Below are 16,263 nucleotides of genomic sequence, written 5' to 3'. Positions count from 1 at the left end.
ATAATTATAATTTGATTTATTCTTCATCAAAATCACTTGCCGTCTCCTTCGCTTATACAGCACATGCGTAACACTGCTGTCTAGTTCCATTTTTTAATCTGGCGTTGTGAACAATGGCATGTCTGAAAACAGAAAACCTAAACATTGTCGCCTCTTGTTGCATTCACATCGCAGAAACAGTTTGTGTCTCCGCTGCAGATTGGGGGACGGTGTTTGATCAGATACAGAATTACATACCGTCTCTCTTTCTCACCACTTATAGCGAGGTCCGGCTCGTAATCAACAGAATCTCGATTGTTCCTCTGCTGCTTCTGCTGCTTCTGCTGCTTCTGCTGCTGCTGCCGCAATGCATTGTCTAAAAAAAAAAATTGCTTGCATTACGAACTGGCCCGCCTCAAGAAAAGTCCCATTTTTCACTCCAACATCCTGTCAGTTGGTTCCGATGCCATGTGCCTAGCTTCTCGTTTCTCTATCGATTTGTAATTTAGCCGCCACTTTGTTGTTCCTGCCTGTGTTTCTTGGTTGGAAATAAGGTCAAGGGGTCAATGTGCATCTCGCATCTTTGAGCCCAATCCATCTGTCCTTCAGTTTAGACTTCCTCGTTGAACATTATGCTCTCCCCATCTGATATTTACTTGCACACAGGGCCTAATCCATAACCCCTAATCCATCTCTTCTCTGTTGTGTGTTGTTGATGATGCTACAGTACATTCTTGTCCACAGACTCGTCTCGTGGCTTTGGAGGCGGAGCTGTCCCGTATCCAGGAAGTGAGCGGTCACCAGAGGAAACGCATCGCCGAGATTCTCAACGGTCTGATGAGGGACTTGAGCGAGTTCAGCGCGATAGTTGGAAACCGGGACATCAAGCTGGTGAGTGGAGGCATGTTGAATTTAATTAGCGCCAAAGGAAACAGACTGTGAAAAATATGCCACAGAGCGCTGTCAATAATGAGCGTTTGCTGCTCAATATGTGTTTGTGCAGCGGCTTCCAACATATTTATTTTGCCTCATGTTTGACTAGTGTAGGAGAAAAGCAGATTAAGTTTTGGAAATAAGTAATAGCCAATAGTGATGTGAATTAATTACATTGGATTTGACGAGTTTACAGTCTCGATTTAGAGCGTAGTGGATTATGTAACACTATTATGATATCCACTTTCCCATAAACTATACTCTAATGACATTTGAACAGTGGTGTTGCATAGAATCAATACAAAAGCTTTTACAGATGCTTTATTGATCTATTTTTGAAGTCCATCTTTGTTACAACTCATTACAGATCAAACATATTAAAGAGGATTCAGGATTCAAAAGTGTTACAAAATGTTTATAGTTTTAGTTTAAATTAGGTTTGTATTTATTTCAAAAGAGCTAAATCCCCTTCCGTTCCCAAAACAAAGTAACAACAACACTGATGACGAGGTCCGTAGAAGCAGGTAAAAAAACATCCCTAAACTAACCTGTGTAAAAGTAAAGGCCAAGCACAAAAGACTAACGCAGCTAAACGCAGAATGATACGACCATCGAGCAGCAGCAGAACCTGGAGCAAGTCGACGGGCGCACGTCTCGGGTGTGAAGGGTGCGACAGAGAGTGCGCCATAGACAGGCACCTATTTATAGTGTGCTCCCAGCCACACCACAAAGAAAAACTACCGGTATACATGCAGGATAATAACAGTGAAAACAACCAAAGAACACAGATGTATAATATAAAAATCATAGCGTTAAGTGATATATTCATCAGAGAGCATCATAAGTGGCACTTGTAAGCTCTCATAGAAATCTGCAGGCAATAGAACGTCATGCACAAAGGTGTTTCAATAGATAAAGAATCAGTATATTACATTTTTTATATAAGAGATAGGTGAGACTAAACATCCACGACACAAAAGGCTGTATCAACACCAAAGGCAGCTGTATATTCCACTCCTTTTTAAAGGTTATACGCAGTTTGATGAAAGTCAGTGTCAGAGATTGAAGGTGTAGTTTGCTCTCAGATCCGTGTCTAATCGAGACGGATTATAAAAGCCTCATCTAAAAACATCTGCTAAACGGCCCCATTTACTTCAGCGGCTATGAATATGAAACGCAGCCCTCCTGTCCAAGCGCCTTCCAATTACTCCTACACCTAAGCAAACTTTACTTTTTAAATTGAATTGTCTGCAGCCGGCTGAAATCACGGGCGCCATTGAAGAGGAGTTCACGGTGGCGCGCCTCTACATCAGCAAGATCAAGTCGGAGGTGAAGTCCATGGTGAAGCGCTGCCGTTACCTGGACAACCTTCACATGGAGTGTCAGCGCAAGATGGAGGAGACGGGCAAAGAGCTGTCCTCGTGTCAACTCCTCGTTTCACAGGTATAATGGCCCAATGTGAGAAATAATTGATGAGAAAAATGTGGACCGTTCGCCAGCTATAATTATGTTAGTTATTATCGAATGCCTTGAAGTTTTAGCCGTTCAGGAGAAGTTGGCTAAGATAAAAAGAGCATAATTAGCTGTTTGGACAATGAGACCGCTCTCTGATTAGGTGGGCATAATGTATACTTGAATAGGCCTTGAGAAACATTAATTAAACTGATGGTTTGATGGTTTGGATGAAAGGAACTGTAGATGCTAAAGTTCTCTTTGGTCGAGAGCGCATGGCAAGGATTTATAATGTAGAGATGTTTTGGAGAAAGAAAAGAATATACACAATTAATGTAAACTAGTTGTAGTATTTTTTAATCAATGTAAGTGACTGTTGTTTTTTACACTGCATTGGTTAAATTCATTTGCTTAAAATCTATTTATATGAAAATCCACATCTACACAACCGCATGCGTCACAGAGAAGAACACAATCTTCATACAACAGACACATTCGATGAATAAAATGGAATCAAAATGACATTTATTTCATTGTTTGATGATACACAGGCAGTTCTGAGCATATCCAGCAGGTTCTTGGCTCATCAGTATCCTGTGTGGGTTCTTGATGCTGTGTTTTGACTTCCAGCATGAGGCAAAGATCCGCTCTTTGACCGAGTGCGTGCAGAACGTGGAGCAGAAAAAGAGACAGCTTGAAGACAGCTATGACTCTCTGAAAGAGGAACTGGCCAAACTCCAAGCTCAAGGTATGGCCATGAATACTATACTATCTTAATAAATCAACGCAGTAACATCCTGAACACACCAACACCAATAAGATAGATCAAATACCATAGATCCACATGTTATGCCCCCCCCCCAAAAAAAAAAAAAAAAACAAGGGAAAAGTTGAAAACATTTGGTGAAATGTTCACATTTTGCACAGACTTTGATACTTAAATTAGTTTCCAGCCAAATGATTTGATATCCTCAATTCATTCTTCACTTTGGTAGTTGAAGAGCAGTTTAAATTCCAATACCAACTTTAGAATAAGAATTGATTTCAATACATTGTACATTTCCAGACAGCTTTCTATAATATGTATCATACAATCATATAGAATAGATACAAAAACACAAAAAACATATTTTTCTCACTCAGTACAATAGAGAGCTTCATTGTTCTGTGAAGGAAAGAATATATAGACCTGTTCCCACATTTCTAATGTGTTCATGATCTTGTAAAGACAGACACATTTCACATCTCAGGCTAAAGGCAGTGTGAGTCACTTTTTTAGGAAGTCCTGATGAAGTGCTTTGAATAACAGGCAGCTAGAATGAGCCCACTCTTCATTCACAATGCCACTAGGTCCTTAAGTTGTCCCTGGTTATCCCTGGAGTGAATAAATACTGAGCTGTGGCAGTTGTCAATGTTGTCGCTGAAAGAGCTGGATATTTTCATCATTAAAGCAGCACTGTGTCCTGCTCAGTGACTCGTGCCTTGTGGCTGGGACATTACATATGATTACACAGGAGGCATGACTTGTCCCGTGCTGACCTGGCTGTCACGATGGCTGGACGTGCTGCAGTGCTGTCAAAGGCAGGTCACTGTCACCCTGTTTATCTCCATCAGGGAGACTCTCTCTGCTCACCTCTCCTCGCTTATCACCATGCTTATCTTTTATCCAAACACGTCTGCTTGGATGTTTTCAGAGAGTGTGTCGCGAGTGGCCATGCGGGAGAGTCACACAACAGTCCAGAAATCTGCCAGGATAAAGGTAACCATGACGAGGACCAGAGCATCGCCACAGAATGTCCTGTCGCAGATGCTGTAGTGGGAGTGTGTAGGTGGAGGGACACCAGACACAGACAACACATTCTTCACACATCGTTGGTGGCCATGGTTCTCCTAAAGCTCTAAGCTCTAACAATTCGTTATTATTCATCAGTGCAGATTAATTTGTAACACAATGAGACTCAAGCGGCTGCAGGAATGAAACGTCTGCTTAGAATTATGCCTTTTTTCCTAAATAATCACTTCCTTAAAATATATTACACATTTGATCCACGCCATGCCTATTAACAGGTCTGCTGTATATTTCAAGTGTTTTTAGTTTATTTGCTTGGATGCCTGATGTGTGCAGAATATGAGTTTGTTTGAACCCAGCATCACAACAGAACATAGCTCCTCTGGAGACTCACATTTATGTAATCGAGCTGTTTCCAGCTGTTGTTTCTACTTCTGGGTAAGCAAATGCATGTAATCAAATCACTAATAAAGCAGCCCTAAATGGGACTGGATAGGGCTCCCTGGGGCTTTCTTTTATCACTAAAACGCTTCTAAACTGTTTGCATGACTAGTTTATAATTCAAACATTTTTTGTCAAGGTTCACACTGGCGGAGAAGGAAACATAGTGATCCATTTCCTATGCTTCCATACTTGTCGAAATGTACCCTGGATGTACTACTTTGGTATTATTTAGTGTTTTCCCCTCTCTCTTAACATATTTCTGTCCTGCCCCTGGTGTTCCCGCTCTTCAGAGGGCCATTGAGCAGCAGATGGCCTCACACAGAGAAGCTCACAGCAAACAGCTCAGCCTCCTGAGAGATGAACTCAGCGAGAAGCAGACGACCATCAACCAGCTCACAGAGTTAGTGTTTATTTGTCATTCAGTTCATTGTTCCTTAAAATATATACATTACAATTATGGTATTATTAGTTCTGTTCAAAGGGGGTTTAGTACATCCTCTGGGCATTTGTGTTTCGATGCTAGTGAATTACGGGCACAAACAATCACAAACAGGGACAAACAGGGAAGACTGCTGTGAGACCAGGAAGTGTGAGGAACACCCACCAAGCTTGCTCCCACCTGCTTGTTCCCACAATGTAAAAAATGATATGTAATGTTCAATATAAGCTTTTTCACTTACTTACACCTCTTTTCTAATTATTTCCCACATCTCATCTGTATAATGACAGTCAGAGTCAGTGTCCTACAGGGCAGTGGTTCTCAAAGTGCTCGGTCCATGTGTTGGGTGTCCCCCAAAAATGATGATAACGCTGATCATCCCATAAATACTGTAAAACTATTTATTATTATACTCATTATACACAATCTGAAGCATACAATGTTTCTTTTACCCAAATGTGGTTATAATCATAGTTTGAATTTGTGAATTGTACTGTGATGCCATTGTGGGGAACGATAGGGGGTCCCAGGATATTTTCATACTCATAAGGGGTCCCTGGTCCCTGGCTTCGAAAAACTCTTTGCTATAGGGCAATGTTTCCCAACCTTTCCCCTACTGATCACTAACAAGCATTTATTTCAGACAAATAAGCAACAGTTATGGTAAATATGTTCAGATACACATTTTCTAATCATTTGTTTGGGAGTTTAACCAAAATTTGCACAAATTCTTATTTTGACCTTCTACCAGATTAAGCTCTTGGACCCCCTGCAATCTCTGGCACCCCCAGAGGCCCCAGCCCCCCAGACCAGAGGCCCCAGCCCCCTAGAGGCCCCAGCCCCCCAGACCAGAGGCCCCAGCCCCCTAGAGGCCAACAACTAAATGTGTTCTAATATCACACATGATGCACAACCTAATAAAGCTCTTAATCACAAAAACAAAACTAAATTCATCCATATGATAAGACTACCCTATTATAATCCAGCAATATGAAGTTTTGAAAGCTCAAAGACAATTCTGTGATGATTATTGTATTGAGTGACGCTCAGACCATGCCTGACCCACTCTCTGCACTCTCACAAAGAATATGTTTTAGTGAAAGTCCACAGTTAATGTAATCATAGTGTTCCATTACATCAGAATTTGGTTTTGTGGGTCTGACCTCTACATAAAGCCAGATACATATCTTTTTTGAATGACTAAACTGACTAAACTGATCTAAATTCAAGGTTTTGCTTTGTGCTTTAGTTGTAACCAGAAGCAGCAATTGGAACTGGATCAACTCTGTGAGGACTTTGAAAGTCTGAAGAGCCTGGAACATCACAAGAGTCGGCAGCTGGAGGAGCTGATGTGAGTGTGTTACTGTGGACATGGCCCTGGCCACTGTTCAAACACTGCCCATATGGATGCTTCAGGGTTGTCTCTTTCACTGCACATCTTCTATTGCTCTCTGTCACCTTTTGGTCCACTTATTTTGTTGTATTCATGTACTATGTGCTTTTCTTAAAATTCTAACGCAGCCACAAAGGCTAAGTCTACAGGAAGCTTGGCAAACCCTTTCATTATATGGTCAGAACCTCTCTGCGGTTCCATTATAGACTTTTACTATAATCAGACAGCTGGCAGGTAAAAGGACTTAGCACTGACCTTTGCGGCGTGCTGCATCACATGGCAGTGGTTAACGGCCCATGTATTGGTCGATGGTGTTTTATGAAAGTGTAATAATAAAGCTTGTAGTGCATGCATCTTACTTTCTGTCTGCCTACAGGTTTCTCAATGAGCGACATGAACAGTCCAAACAAGACCTCAAAGGACTGGAGGAGACTGTTGTAAGTGTTTCATTGCTCGCTCTTGCAGTTACTAAGAATGTTTAGCTGTAACTTTTCCCTTTCTTCTACGTGTCTTGCTGAAGGCTCATGAACTCTACAGCTTGCACAACCTCCGCAAGCTCTTTGTACAAGACCTCACGACTCGTGTTAGAAAAGTAAGTCTTATCCATTGTATTCGAGAAGCAGAAATGATCACTGTATTACTGTACTGTAACGTCTTTTATCGCAGAGTTCAGACTTGCATCTAGGTGACAGTGGTGGATATTTTACTCAGAAACAGAAGATTTCCTTTCTTGAAAACAACTTGGAGCAACTTACAAAAGTTCACAAACAGGTAACAAACATAGTTTTATTAAACGTGCAGAGGTGTTCAGGGTAAGAACAAGAAAAAAAGCATCTCAAATCCAAATATCGAGTGTTGTGTGCTCTCTGTGCTCTCGCGGGGCAGTGCAGTGCAAGGTCCATCAATACCGGTAATATTTTTTTAGGAACTTGCCTTGAAACAGAGCAGAAAGGTGTGCCTTCTGGTACAGAAAGCAGGGCGGCTCATATTTGATAAACCCTGAGTTTATCTGCAGAGGGTCTTCACAGAGATCTTTGTCATGCTCTTAAAGGATGAAGGATGACGTTGTATGTTTATCTGATTAGCACATACTTGTGTGTGAACCGCACTGCAGCAGTTTGTCAGGCAGAAAACCAATGTAAAAGCGACTGCTGGGAGAGGTCATCCCATCCACCACCTGCTGGTACTGTGAGAATGAAAGGCTGAAGTCTCATAAATCTGAAAAGTCGCAGTAGAGAGTGATAAGGCAAAGGAAATGTGTGCTGGGTGTTTTCACAGATGTAACATGCTCTATCTCCACATACACTGCAGCAGTCACTGCCATTTTAGTTTCTTCATATGCAGTTATTTTTTCCGTGCAAAGAACTACCTCATTTTCAGGATAAAAAATCAATGTCTTTGTGCATATATTGGACTCTAGGGTCTGGGCTAATTTGCATATTCATGGTGCACGGACTCTCTCCATCCATCAGGGATTTTTATTTTGACTTTCAACATCTGTTTAAAATGGACGATGCTTAATTATGGCCTCACAATCAGAGATGAAGAGGACATTAGAAATGGAAAATCCATCACGCTAGCAGTGATCCCAGGATTATGAATATATTCACAATGCATTATCTATCTAGACAGTATTGAGAACAAAACTGAAGAATCCACTGTCATATTAGATTCACATATATGCCTAATTACTTCGTTTGTGATGACTCATTGATTTAAGTGAATTACATATTAGAGGCAGCTAGCACTATGTTCTAAAGATAAAGCAGCTGACTATATAGAATTTAGGAATGTATTTATCTGTGTATTGTCTGTTTAATGATCAGACAATCTTCTTACTATAAGACAATATCGGTTTTGGTAACTGTCCTTGGGTTTGGCTTCAACCACCGTCTTTGGATAAAAGGCATCCCAACTGACATGATTTTGTACCAGTTCTAAAATTATTCTAACTTTCTTTTTAACTTCAGCTTCCCTCAAAAGGCCCTGTAAAGACTGTTGGAAAACTATTTCAGAACTGTCTCTCAGAATGTCACTTGTTAACGCAGCGTGTGCTCCCTGTCACAGCTGGTGCGGGACAATGCAGATCTGCGCTGTGAGCTTCCAAAGCTGGAGAAACGTCTTCGCTATACAGCTGAGCGAGTCAAGGCTCTGGAGGGTGCACTGAAGGAGGCCAAGGAGGGGGCCATGAAGGACCGCCATCACTACCAGCAGGAAGTCGAGCGCATTAAAGTTGTGATGATTAGGACCCGCAACCCTTTCCGCCGCCCACATGCAGCTCAGATCGGTCAGCCACGCACCTCACATACCGCACTAAACATGTCCTATGCGCACTAAACATGTCCTATGTGCACTAAACATCTCCTATGCGCACTAAACATGTCCTATGTGCACTAAACATCTCCTATGCGCACTAAACATGTCCTATGTGCACTAAACATCTCCTATGCGCACTAAACATGTCCTATGCGCACTAAACATCTCCTATGCGTCATTGCAGTGAAAGCTGTGTAAGCGGATAAAAGAGAGCAATATAATAACAAGGCGCTATCCAATCATTTGTACCTCTAAACTGATAAACCTTTAAAACCCATCTGCCAGGATCAACATCAGGTCAGCCATAGACCTGCGGGTGTCTCTTCACTTTTTTTAATTAAAATCATCTTATGTGATGCATCAGCTACTACATGACAGTGGTGAAAATGCGTTTTTACATCTGCCCTATGAAAAAAATATGGACCTAGATCAGAATTAACCAACATTTGTGAATATGTCCAATATATGCAGTTTCTTTTGCCGGTCCCAAGTCTGGAGACATGAGGTTCACACCGGATCAGACAGGTTAACCACAGTTTGCTGGTGGAAGCTGCACTATATGAGAGAAATCTCCAAATCTCATTCATACATGTGTTTTTTGCTAAACTGTTTCATGGCACAGGTTTGCCTTGTTTGCTCCTGTTCTGTGAATTCCCCTGGTATGCAGTCCAGCAGAAAAGGTTATAGTCACGCTCCACTGGCTCCAAACCAAAAATAACATCCTCTAATGAGATTGCTTATGTCAGTGATACAATTTTTTTTTTTCCCCCAAACTTGCTATCAGCTCAAATTAGATGCATATTCTTTGAGGAAAATTAGCAATTGATGTTGTGTCATTGCGATTTTCTGTGAGCGTCTATGAATAACAATTGATTTTATGATCGTCCTGAGGCATCTGCAGCTTAATTTCTGTAATATTGAATTCAAATATTGTACATTTTTAAACCAAAAACCTCCGCGGAGCTCGGGGCAAAGCAGACTAAAGATGTTCTTATTGGGGTACGGATGGATAGCTAAGTCAATAGATCATCTTGGCTCTCTTCCCACAGCGAAGCCAGTGCGTCCGGGCCATTACCCGCTGTGTCCTCCAGCCAATCCCTTCTTGAGCCGAGGCTTCGGTGAGCACCCCGTCGCCTTCTGCAATGACATCTCCTACAACAAAAACAAACAGAAAACGCCCGATCCAGCAGAGCCGCTTTCTCCAGCAGTGACGCTTTCTCCAGCAGAGCCGCTTTCTCCAGCAGAGCCGCTTTCTCCAGCAGAGCCGCTTTCTCCAGCAGAGGCACTTTCTCCAGACAGCGAGCCCGGGTCCACACCGAGCAGCCCCGCGAAGAGGCCCCAATCACTGGACAACCAGGAGTGTAATAACGGACTTCAAAACAGCATGTAAGTATTAAAAGTTATAATAATAATAATAATGAGTATGAGAGTAATACGTCTGAGAATCGTATGGGGAATAGCAATGTGCATACGAAGCTAATGATCCACAAAGACAGAAGAAAACATGGCACAGGTTAAGGCAAGGCGTGCACCACTAAACTCTCCTCCAAACTTTATCGGACTTTCAGAAGATTGAGGATTATCTTTATGAATGTACAAATGATTTACAAAGCTCCAGATTGACGAGAGAAGTGGATTTCTTTAACTAAACGGACTGTGGTGAGTCAAGCCACGCATTAATAAAGCCACAAATGTACAGTACTTCTGCATTCATTTGGTCTTTCATAATAAGGTATATTTTTCACCGACACGTTTTTTGGATGATATTAGAAGGTGGAAAGTGAATCAGATATTCAGATTTTGCCACAATTTAAACTCTTTAAAAGTACACTCAGACCAGGTAACGGTTGCTAATGTTTTATCTGATCAGTTTTTAAGATGTGTTCTTATTTACAGCTTCATTTAATGACAAAGATAAACTCCAAAAGCTAAATTTCAGGCTCATTGCTGGTAATTACTGCTATTCCCTGCTGCAATGGCACCCTGAACAAATGTTGTGGCTCTATTTCATTAATTTGAGCATCTGTAAAATGAAAAAAAAACATACATGAAATCGTTCATATATTCATTGTAGAGAACAATACAAAATGGGATTGTTTATTTATTGATAATACACTATGGAGTTTGTGATGCTCAAAGGGAGTAAGAAGACGTTTTAAAACGTATTAACCAAAGACTAGTCAGCAAAATAGACTATTCACATTCTAACTCTATTCGATTTGTTGTGATGCACATGATGGATTAGAACAACTGAGTTTAATTTCCCCACAGATTTACAGATTTGCTGTATATGATATGCTTCTAGGGATGGTTTCTTATCTTTGCATCTTAATCTCTGACCTTTCTGTAACACCGACTCATAATCCGGCTCGAGCCTCTGGAGCTGCGGTTTGCATCACAAATAAATATTTCATATGCATGAGATACTCCTCACTTCACTAGTGATCTTTCTGAGAGATCTTTCAAATATACATCAAACATTGAGATACAGTCTAAGGTTTTTTTCTTCAGTTAAGGGTTTCAATAATTCAAAAATCACTAGTTTAGCAACGAGCAATATATTATTTATGTCCTTTCCTTTTTTTAAACACTGCTCTATTGAACAACATTTTGGCGACTCATTTCCCCAAACTCTTAATAATCTTTTCCAGGTCCTTTTAACTTCTGATTGCGTTCTGGTGAAAAGTAGCCACTTATTGAATGTTGCTTGCGTTATCGCACTAGACAGACTGTGAGGGTGAGAGTTTCAAATGCTGTTGTTGAGTTTGTAGATAAACACCTCACAATCACAATTAAAAATGTGATAATTGAACTGAATTTACTTCATTTCATGTTTTTGTATTTGCCCACAGTCTTCCAGTGGAACCAGTGACACAAGCTGCCAATAACACAGCAGAGATGCTCGACTCAGAAAATGGTGAGCGCTCTTCTGACAGCTAAAAAAATAACTTTCTTTCATGTTATGCACAATGTAATGATTGTCGGTGACACTGGGAGGGTCAAATGGACTCAGTAATATGTATGTATTATAGGATTGTGCAATTGGGAAAACAATAAGCACTTAACTTTTCTTGTTTGTGACCAATTGTATTCAAGTGTATGTTAGTCACTCAGGTTACTAAGGTTTTTCTGAAAGCCAACCAAGACTTGGTGCTATTCCTTTTTACCTTTTCACAAGTAATGATTTTTTTTCATATTTGAATGTATACATATGTGTCACTTAGTTTAGCATTTGTCAGTTTATAGTATTTGTATTATGTGTGTTTTTTATTGAGCTGGGCCTTATGCAGTTACTCTGGGACAGACAATCAACCTTATCAACATAAAGTGACACAAGTCTTTTGACATTAGCAAAGTTTGTCTGCTTGAATGTACAACAGCCAGACACGGTTTCATTTTAGAGTTAGCATAGCACCATAAAAACTTAAGGCTCAGCTTCATCTCCTTCTATCCACAATCTAAATATTGCGGTACAGGAAGCAAGGTCCTCCAGCTAATGCTGCGTTTGACAAAAAGGCTGTTTGCCCAATGGATTATTTCTACCTACTGTTCCCCCGGACGGCCATCAAGTGAACCCACAACTCTCAGCGCCAACACAAGCTCAAGATGTAGACGGAGAGGCACTTACTGCAGATATAGTGAGATTAGGATTGTATGAAAACTTCGACAGCCCAGCTTTGCTTCTTGGTGCAATGTTGGCTTTATCTCGTTTTACTGACTGTTAATTCAATTTACTGCTGCTGTGAAACCGGCTGCCTCTCCTCCCGTGGCTTTCATCTTTGTATAATGGCTTTATTTGCAATCGTTTGCGTCTTTGTTGAAGGAGAAGTGCTATGCCTCGACCTTAAGCACCAAATATATACTTCGCGCACAGATGGAAAAGGTGCTCATCAGTTTAGACTTTGTATATGCAAATATTTTGAGCTCTATCCTTGCCTGGATACAGCCCTGAAAGTTGCCCCTAGAGATGAGAAAGACGTAGTGCAACCGTGTGCGTGAGCAGCCGTCAGCGGGGGGCTATTAGAGGCGATAGATTGTGCTTGCGGAGTCATTACTCAGCCAGACGGATGCCCACCTCAGCCTGTGTCCCAGAGATGACAGCTGTATGGACAACACTCCACCTCTCTGGCGCTCAGTAAATATCAATAATCATCAAACGCACACTTCAGCTCGGTTTATCAACGCACCGGGGCCAGTACGTGTCATTTCCAACACGTACGAACGGTCAGTGCAACAGAAGTGACCAGGCTTATTTTAAGATTCGCTAAAGGGCAGATGTCTGTGTGTAATGGGGTATTGTGGAGGAAATGTTTGCGTTAGTCCACATAGATTCGGGGGTTATTGGAAATGAAATGTCAGCGCGTAATCACTTCTTTAGTAGCAGTGAAGTTTGTGCATATCTGATTAAAAATGTAGCTCGCTGTTTCACATTGATCTGGCGCAAATAATGAGAATCAAACTTCAAGACTGCAACAGATTCATGAAATATATGTGTAAAAGGCTTGACATTTATCCTTCCTCTTGCTCAATTCAAGCTTTGACCAAGATATTCTGCATGTGTATTCTGACAGCAAGACATGTAATATCACGCTGAAGGTAAAAAGACATAGCTACAATTTCCTTGTAATTGAGCGAATTCTACATTGCATTTCCCACAAAGGAGATTATCCGTTTTGTGCTAAAGGCTATGAAATGTTCCAAAGCTTATAGGATTATTTTCTGAAATAGGGTTTACCAAATGGGACGTTAATACTGAATCAATCTATGTTCAATTCAATATTATGTCAACTAAGAAACTGGGATACAATGGCACAGCAGGCGGCTTAATAATATACAATAAACTAAAACAAGTCATGAGCCTCGTGTTTTGAGGAGCAGCTGCTTGTTTCATGTGCCTCTGAATAACACCAGTATTGTACCTGTGTGTGAGAAACCCTCTGCCCGCCTTCACTCCCCTCTTACTGTGCACCTCCCTGCTCCTCATGCACCTTTCTCTATCCACAGGGAACACCACCGACATCAATGACAACAGGTGAGCACCCCTTTGATTCACGACGAAAACACTAAACTGCAGCTTCTCGCTTCGCTTCTGCCGACATGAATCCAGTGTAAAAGCTCATTATGATTTATTTGACATGACAGTAAAGCCTGGTTAACAATATTTGGACTTTTACATCAAATGCTCCTGCCATAACAGAACGTTGAGCTGGGATTTAGAATATATTAGTGCCATTTCCTCCATTGAGTTTACAATGACAAACACAGCATGTTATATGTTTGGCTCTACGAAGAGGAATTGAACCTATGATCTTCCTCACAAGAGAATTAATAATAATAATAATAATAATACATTTTATTTATATCTATATATTTCAATGACCCAAAGACGTTTTGACATATCAAAAAGGGGGTGGTATATTCAGACAGGGGGGACAACACTTAAAATACACAATAATGTACACAGTCCGAAAAAGAACAGATAAAATAAACAAAACAGAAGAAGTACAAAGATGGGGATGTAACAGGGGGTAGAAGTGTAGACAGTGGGGTAGAGGAGGCGAATTAACCATTTCATTTATTCATGAATATATGTCTTATCACCCATGGAATAATGGGGAGTGGATCTCTATAGAATCCACAATGGCACAGTGTAGTTTCTCCGCCTGCTTTGATTTGTCTGCTGTTTTGGACCATTTAACTGATTTGTTTTTTCCTGGCCGTGTCCCTGTTGTGGCTGCTCCATTGATGCCTCCTTCACTTCTTCTGCTGCTGCTGCTGCTGCTGCTGCTGCTGCTGCTGCTGCTGCTGCTGCTGCTGCTGCTGCTGTGTCGAGTGTAGCATGTGTCTCAATGTGAATTCTGTCCCCACAAGTGTCATCTGTGACAATCAGGACCAAATCCAGCTCTTCGGCCGGCAGTCAGAGGCCCCAGCCAGCTAATAGCTCAATGGTGGTAAGCATTATAGACCTGTAACGATGGGAAATAGAAACATATTAATGCTGTAGTTTAATCTTGTTCTCAAATGTTTGGGGTTATTTTAGTAGTTTAGCAATTCATGTTTCAAAATCTTACGAGGTTGTGTTTATAATGTGCTCTGTGGACTGAATCAGTTTATGAATAATATGAGCACGAATCACAAATCCAATCTCTATTTACATGTTTTGTGTTAATTGCCTTCAAATGTGTGCAACGTACATAGATCTATGGATGACTCTATTTTCTGTAGTAGTAGTGTAGTGTAGTGTAGTGTAGTGTAGTGTAGTGCAGTGTAGTGTAGCTGGTGAGGGGAGAAAAACTATTATCATTAATTGTTTATTGCTTAATAGATAATATAAGTATTGCCTGGGGAAATACCCTTGCAATATGGGCAAATGAAAATGACACCGCTAGGTTTATTTTATCATTTACCACTGGGCTTTATTCAGTCAACTTCATCACATTTACTCTCATTCAAGTATTCATTAAGAAATATTCTGTAGCAGTCAAACATTTACACAAAGTAAACGCTGCAAGAGTTCTTAAAATACCTTGCTGATCTACAATAGTATTTACCATGTTCTACTAACTCTCTCATAATCATTTGTATCAGCATCTTTTTGTACACATTTTAAATATGGAATTGGAGTGGGATTTCTCTTTGATATGAGAGGACTTTCTGCAGACTAGATCAGTTTCAGCAGCACACATACGGCAAGCCGCTTTGTGACGTATGTAATGCAAGTCTAAATTTGGCCCTGGGCTTTGTGCATTAACTCAGCTCTGAGTCTGAGGTTCGGGAAAATAAAATGGCCGTGATTTATTGCCTCCAGCCATAACTCTTATCTTCTATCTTCTTAAGCTTTCGTTCACTTTTGCTTTCAAACCTAATTGACTCTGTCTTTCTGTCTCTGCCTTTGTCCTCTCCTTCCAGGTCTGAAGGCACCTCTGTAAATCTGCATGAACTGATCACTATCCCCCCCCCCCCCGCCTGCTAGAGCACCACCTGCCCTCTCTGTACGACCCCTGCCCCCTCTGTTATAGTGTCCCTTTTCACCCTTCTCTTTCACCCTTTTTCATGACGTTTGTGGACATGTGTGGATTTCAGTGGCATCTGTGACAAGCGCTGCATCGACAGTGCATGAGCTGGCACCTTCTTCATCGAGCTGCTCCTTTTTCTCACACTGGCTTTGTGTTTGGGACCAAAAAAGAAATTAACGGCAGTTCTCTAGGTGACCAGATGGGGGTGCTGTTTCCCCGTTTTGATAAGACACTGACACTTTAATTTATTCCTCCAAACCATCCGTCTACAAATGGAAAATGGTTCACTTTGACTGAAGAGAATGTAGAAAATGGTGTTGACTATGACTTTTATTTAAAAAACAATAATGCGGATATGCCTGAAACTTCAATTTCACGTATACAGTAGATTCTAACATAAAGAAATACATAACAGAGAATAAGTTTGCTGCTAGTGCCGGTTATAAATAAGGCACAAAACTTGAAATCTACTAGTATCAAGTGAATTCTAAATTGCCCACAA

The 16,263-nt window shown here is 40.9% G+C and overlaps 1 protein-coding gene across 1 annotated transcript in view; it reads left to right on the top strand.

Moving 5' to 3' along the window:
- The window catches only part of kif5ab (kinesin family member 5A, b), a 62,924-nt gene extending 46,990 nt beyond the window's left edge, over positions 1-15,934 (top strand). The window contains exons 15-30 of the mRNA XM_072451734.1: positions 724-870; positions 2,167-2,355; positions 2,995-3,112; positions 4,059-4,123; positions 4,888-4,997; positions 6,286-6,387; positions 6,806-6,866; positions 6,950-7,021; positions 7,096-7,200; positions 8,497-8,716; positions 9,795-9,950; positions 10,041-10,131; positions 11,598-11,662; positions 13,750-13,777; positions 14,584-14,696; positions 15,655-15,934. Coding sequence (XP_072307835.1) covers positions 724-870; positions 2,167-2,355; positions 2,995-3,112; positions 4,059-4,123; positions 4,888-4,997; positions 6,286-6,387; positions 6,806-6,866; positions 6,950-7,021; positions 7,096-7,200; positions 8,497-8,716; positions 9,795-9,950; positions 10,041-10,131; positions 11,598-11,662; positions 13,750-13,777; positions 14,584-14,683 — 1,629 coding nt within the window. The 3' untranslated portion in view covers positions 14,684-14,696; positions 15,655-15,934. The remainder of the gene's footprint in view (positions 1-723; positions 871-2,166; positions 2,356-2,994; positions 3,113-4,058; positions 4,124-4,887; positions 4,998-6,285; positions 6,388-6,805; positions 6,867-6,949; positions 7,022-7,095; positions 7,201-8,496; positions 8,717-9,794; positions 9,951-10,040; positions 10,132-11,597; positions 11,663-13,749; positions 13,778-14,583; positions 14,697-15,654) is intronic.
- Positions 15,935-16,263: the final 329 nt, after the last annotated feature.

Source organism: Eucyclogobius newberryi, unplaced genomic scaffold (assembly GCF_026437365.1).
Source record: "Eucyclogobius newberryi isolate DKJ021-1_F unplaced genomic scaffold, fEucNew1.0.hap1 SCAF_19, whole genome shotgun sequence".
In the NCBI taxonomy this organism is placed as follows: Eukaryota; Metazoa; Chordata; class Actinopteri; order Gobiiformes; family Gobiidae; genus Eucyclogobius; species Eucyclogobius newberryi.
The sequence above is the reverse complement of the archived record's forward strand: the minus strand, read 5'-3'. Positions and strand labels throughout refer to the sequence as shown.